Consider the following 4,701-nt stretch of genomic DNA (forward strand, 5'->3'; position numbering starts at 1 on the left):
TCCTCGTTCTGTTCAGCTAGTCGGGCCTCACTTTGCTAAATCTGTTTCATCTCTATGTTTGTGTTTTCATCTTACTCACAGTCATTATATGTGGGGGGCTGCCTTTTCCTTTGGGGAATTTCTCTGAGGCAAGGTAGGCTTATTTTTCTATCTTCAGGATTAGCTAGTTTCTCAGGCTGTGACGAGGCGCCTAGGTTCTGGTCAGGAGCGCTCCACGGCTACCTTTAGTGTGGTTTGATAGGCTTAGGGATTGCGGTCTGCAGAGTTCCCACGTCTCAGAGCTCGTTCTATTATTTTGGGTTATTGTCAGTTCACTGTATGTGCTCTGACCTCCATGTCCATTGTGATTCTGAATTGCCTTTCATAACACATGATGCCATGGTTACTGTAATGTGCAGTCTTTATAAACACAGTGTGATCCTCCATATTATAGTTCACAACTTTTCATTCAGGCATTCCTCCACAGGCTTGGGGGAAAGTGGAAGGAGGCCATCCATCACTGCTGGAGTATTCAAATAAAAAAAGCATAGATTGTCCTTCATATTTGCAGAACACCAATGGGTCATCAACATATTAACAAACATTATTCACATATCATGTTTCGCAAAGATAGTAGAACAATACTTGGACTGCAATACTAGGACAGATACAATAGCTAATCAACAGCCAGTCCACAAATGGCAGCCACTGAACATTAATTCAATTGACAATAAGAGTCAAAATTAGTTCTCACAAGAACTCTAGCTCATGTTCCTGGTTCTACTGACATAATACATCTGGATAATTCCGAATTAATGCTGTGCCGTCATAACATTGTTAGAAAGCAAATTATGTTTCCAGCAAGCAAGTTTAAACCAAATATAGAAATAAAAAAATGTTTGCACCATTCAAATTGAAGAAATCCAGTATTATTCCTTTCAATCCATAGAAAGATGTGTTGCCCTATTTGGAAAGTTGCTGATACACTTCATGTCAGTAAGTCTCTGCATGTTGAAGCTGGAAATGAATAAATCTCCCGAATTTAAAATTTAGGAGATTCAATTGAATTTGGCCTGCGAATAGGATTCACAACTTTATTATATGTGAAATAAAGGTTCCTGAAGGCCATTAATACTCATTACCTAAGTGTTACCTGTCCACATCCTAGTGCAGAATCGGTAGGAGCGCTGGTCATGTGATGGGTGAAGACGGCATATTATTTTTTATTTTTACGTCTTCCAAGCCCTAATATGCTGATCAGCCAGAAGCCATTTTGCTGAATTCAAAGGAACCAAATCATAAAAATAGTGGATTCTGACCTGTCCATTTTTCTTTAAAATTTGAATCAAATTTAATTTGCTTTTAATCAATCTACTCATCTCTAGTTGAAACACAACTTCTAATGGATTGAAAACAATGCTTTGGGTAATGATTTGACTCATAGTTGAATAAGGCCTTCACTTATTACCACTGAGCTGAACATTTAAACTCATTTTGTTTAAAAAAATATATATCTCATCTTTTGCATAGCTCTCCTAATCTCATTGTTCCTCAGACTGTAGATAATAGGATTCAGCAATGGTGTAACCACTATATACAACAGGGATCTGTATTTGTTGGTATTGGATGAGCTCTCATCAGATGGAGTCATGTAAACTGCAGTTAGGGTGCCGTAATATGCACATACTGTGGTCAGGTGGGAGCTACATGTGGAGAAGGCTTTTCTTCTACCATAAGAAATGTTAAGGATCGTAAAGAAAATGCAAAAGTAGGTAATAATGATAAAAACAAATGGAAAGAAAAGCGTAAAGATGCCATAAACAAAGTCTTGCAACGTTACAATGGAAATGTCTGAAGTGGCCAATTCCATTAAGGGACCAAGATCACAAAAGAAATGATCTATGTAATTCAAGCCACAGAAGTTAGACTGAATATAAACAAGGAACTCACTTGAAGTGAGAACAATGATCAAATACCAGGCTCCAATAACAAGTCTAAGGCAAAGATCTGGACTTATTAGTGAGGAATATCGTAACGGATGACAAATGGCCAAATACCGATCATAAGACATAATGGCAATGAGGAAACATTGAACAAAGCCAAACATACCGGCGAAATAAAGCTGTGTCATACAACCCCAAAGGGACAAAACTCCTTCCTCAACAAACATAATGCCTAACATCATGGGGATAACGCTGGTGGTCAGTAAGACATCTGCTATGGATAAATGCTTCAGTAAGAAAAACATTGGAGTTTTGAGTTGGTGAATGATGGTCACTAGAAGGATAATGAGAAGATTTCCTCCCAGTATACATATGTAACTCAGGGTAAGCAGAAGGAATAGAAGAGGTTTGTATTTGGAAAGACTTTGGAATCCAAGAAGACGTATCTGAGTGACTTGTGTCTGATTCTCCTCACACATCATTAATATATCAATAAGTATCCAAGAATTATTTTCTCCTAAAAATTAAGAGTATTTATTCAAGCTCAGGTATAAAGTCTGGGAATGTAGCCCACTAAAAACAAGTAGTGATGGTTTTCATGATTAGAGGAGGCTCGATAGAATTTTGGGATATTTTCATCTGTGAAACGATATCTTCGCATTGTTGGCCCTTCTGATGTGAAAGCGAAATGTTGCAGACGTTCGCATCTTTTATAGTCTCAGGAAAACATAGGAAATGCCCACTGGACCCCGATAATCACCCTCAAGTGAATGTTCTAAACAAAAGAGACCAGATGTTTAAATGAATTGATAATTATCTTGCCTTTAGAGAATGTTAGTATAAAAGCTTTCATGTTTTGTATTCTAAATGCCTACAATGTGTAAACTTACAAAAATATAAAGTACTTTACTGTATATAAAATGCAGTGAGATAGTTTTAGCAGGAGGGTAAAGAAATAAGCAGTTAAAAATAATTTTAAAATTAGAAGTGTTAAAAGTAGAGTTGAGCGACTTTGACCTTTTTAGAGTCGAGCCGGGTTTCGCGAAACCCGACTATCTCAAAAGTCGGGTCGAGTGAAATCGGCCGATTATGACGTAAAGTCGGGATCGACCGAAACACGAAACCCAATGCAAGTCAATGGGGCAGCATAGTCGGCAGTGAGTGGGGGCCAGGAAAACACCTAGAGTGCCCATTTTAATGTCAAAACCATCCATTCTTCTTAATGAAGCTTGTCAAGCGTAATTTACCTTATAATAATTGGAAGGCATTTGAAATTGGGGGTCATTTGGCTAAAGTTGTGGTGGGTAGGGCTGGTTCAAGTAATTAGTGGGCCCAGGAAATCTGGACCACGTCACGGCAGTGGAGCAGGGAGAGGTAAGTATTTCAACTTTGCAAGTGCTGTGAACCTGAGCAAGCAGGGGGGGCCCACTCGTTGGCATTGGCACTGGCACAGGGCCCCTCAAAGTACAGCGGTGTGTTTGCACGGCGGGGGCGCCTCCCACCGGCAGCAACACTTTTGCGTACCATGAGAGGCCCTGTGCCAGTGACGTCGCCAACTAGTATTCCTCCCCCCACCTGATGAAGGAACCTGCACTTTCATCTGCACCTTCCTGTTTGTCCTCGTGTAAGGTGGTATGGTATGCGGGAAGGGGGACCTGACTTTCAGCAGGGTCACAATCTTGCAGTGTAGCGTGCACGGGAAATGTTGCGTTATGGGTCAATGTACCAGCAGACTCATCTATCACTGGCTGGGCAATGGGCAGGATGAGGAGGAAACACAGATATAGGCCCAAAGAATAAAGTGGGCTAAATGCAGTTCAAAATTGGTAACACAGGACTAATCAGGGGGCATTGCAGTGGAGGACAACTGGAATGAGAGGCTGACACAGAGAGTAGGGCCAAATCAGTAAGTAGTCGAAATGCAGTTCAAAATTGGCAACAGTAGTAAACAGGCGGCACAGCTTAGTTCAGTGGAGGAGAACAGCAAGGAGTGGCAGACACCGATAGTAGGCCCCAACCCAACTAGTAGGCCAAATGCAGTCTAACATTAACAACTACTTAACGAGCGCCTGAAAACGGAATTTCAGGACAGGAAACCAGGAGAACAGCAAGGAGCGGCAGACACCGATAGTAGGCCCCAAACCAACTAGTACGCCAAATGCAGTTGTTCCGTTTAACCACAATTTAATGAGAGCCTGAAGATAGAAGTTCAGGAAAGGCAACCTGGAGAACACCTTGGAGTGGAACACACCATCTCTCTACACCCCATACCCAATTTGTAGGTCTAATGCAGCGTAGTTTCCAACAACTACTAAACGAGAGCATGATGATCGAAGCATTGGCGAGGAAACCTGGGGAACACCTTGGAGTGTAACACACCATCTCTCTACAGTGGAACACACCATCTCTCTACACCCCATACCCAATTTGTAGGCCTAATGCAGCGTAGTTTCCAACAACTACTAAACGAGAGCCGGAAGATCGAAGCAATGGAGAGGAAACCTGGGGAACACCTTGGAGTGTAACACACCATCTCTCTACACCCCATACCCAATTTGTAGGCCTAATGCAGCGTAGTTTCCAACAACTACTAAACGAGAGCTGGAAGATCGAAGCTCAGGAAAGGCAACCTGGAGAACACCTTGGAGTGTAACAAACCCTCTCTCTACACCACGGAAGGGCTGATTCTTAGGAAGGAAGGCAGTCGGAAAGAAGCAGGGCGCTTCCGAGGGTGATTATATTCTTATTAGGTATATACTCACCCTCGGACGCGCCCTGC

At 41.8% G+C, this 4,701-nt stretch overlaps 1 protein-coding gene across 1 annotated transcript; it reads right to left on the minus strand.

Moving 5' to 3' along the window:
- Positions 1 to 1,453: 1,453 nt before the first annotated feature.
- LOC138674395 (olfactory receptor 5P64-like) lies at positions 1,454 to 2,540 on the minus strand. Its single transcript, XM_069762245.1, has one exon. It carries the CDS (start codon positions 2,402 to 2,404, stop codon positions 1,478 to 1,480), a length of 927 nt encoding a protein of 308 aa, XP_069618346.1. The 5' UTR covers positions 2,405 to 2,540; the 3' UTR covers positions 1,454 to 1,477.
- Between the last annotated feature and the right edge of the window lie 2,161 nt (positions 2,541 to 4,701).

Source organism: Ranitomeya imitator, chromosome 4 (genome assembly GCF_032444005.1).
Source record: "Ranitomeya imitator isolate aRanImi1 chromosome 4, aRanImi1.pri, whole genome shotgun sequence".
In the NCBI taxonomy this organism is placed as follows: domain Eukaryota; kingdom Metazoa; phylum Chordata; class Amphibia; order Anura; family Dendrobatidae; genus Ranitomeya; species Ranitomeya imitator.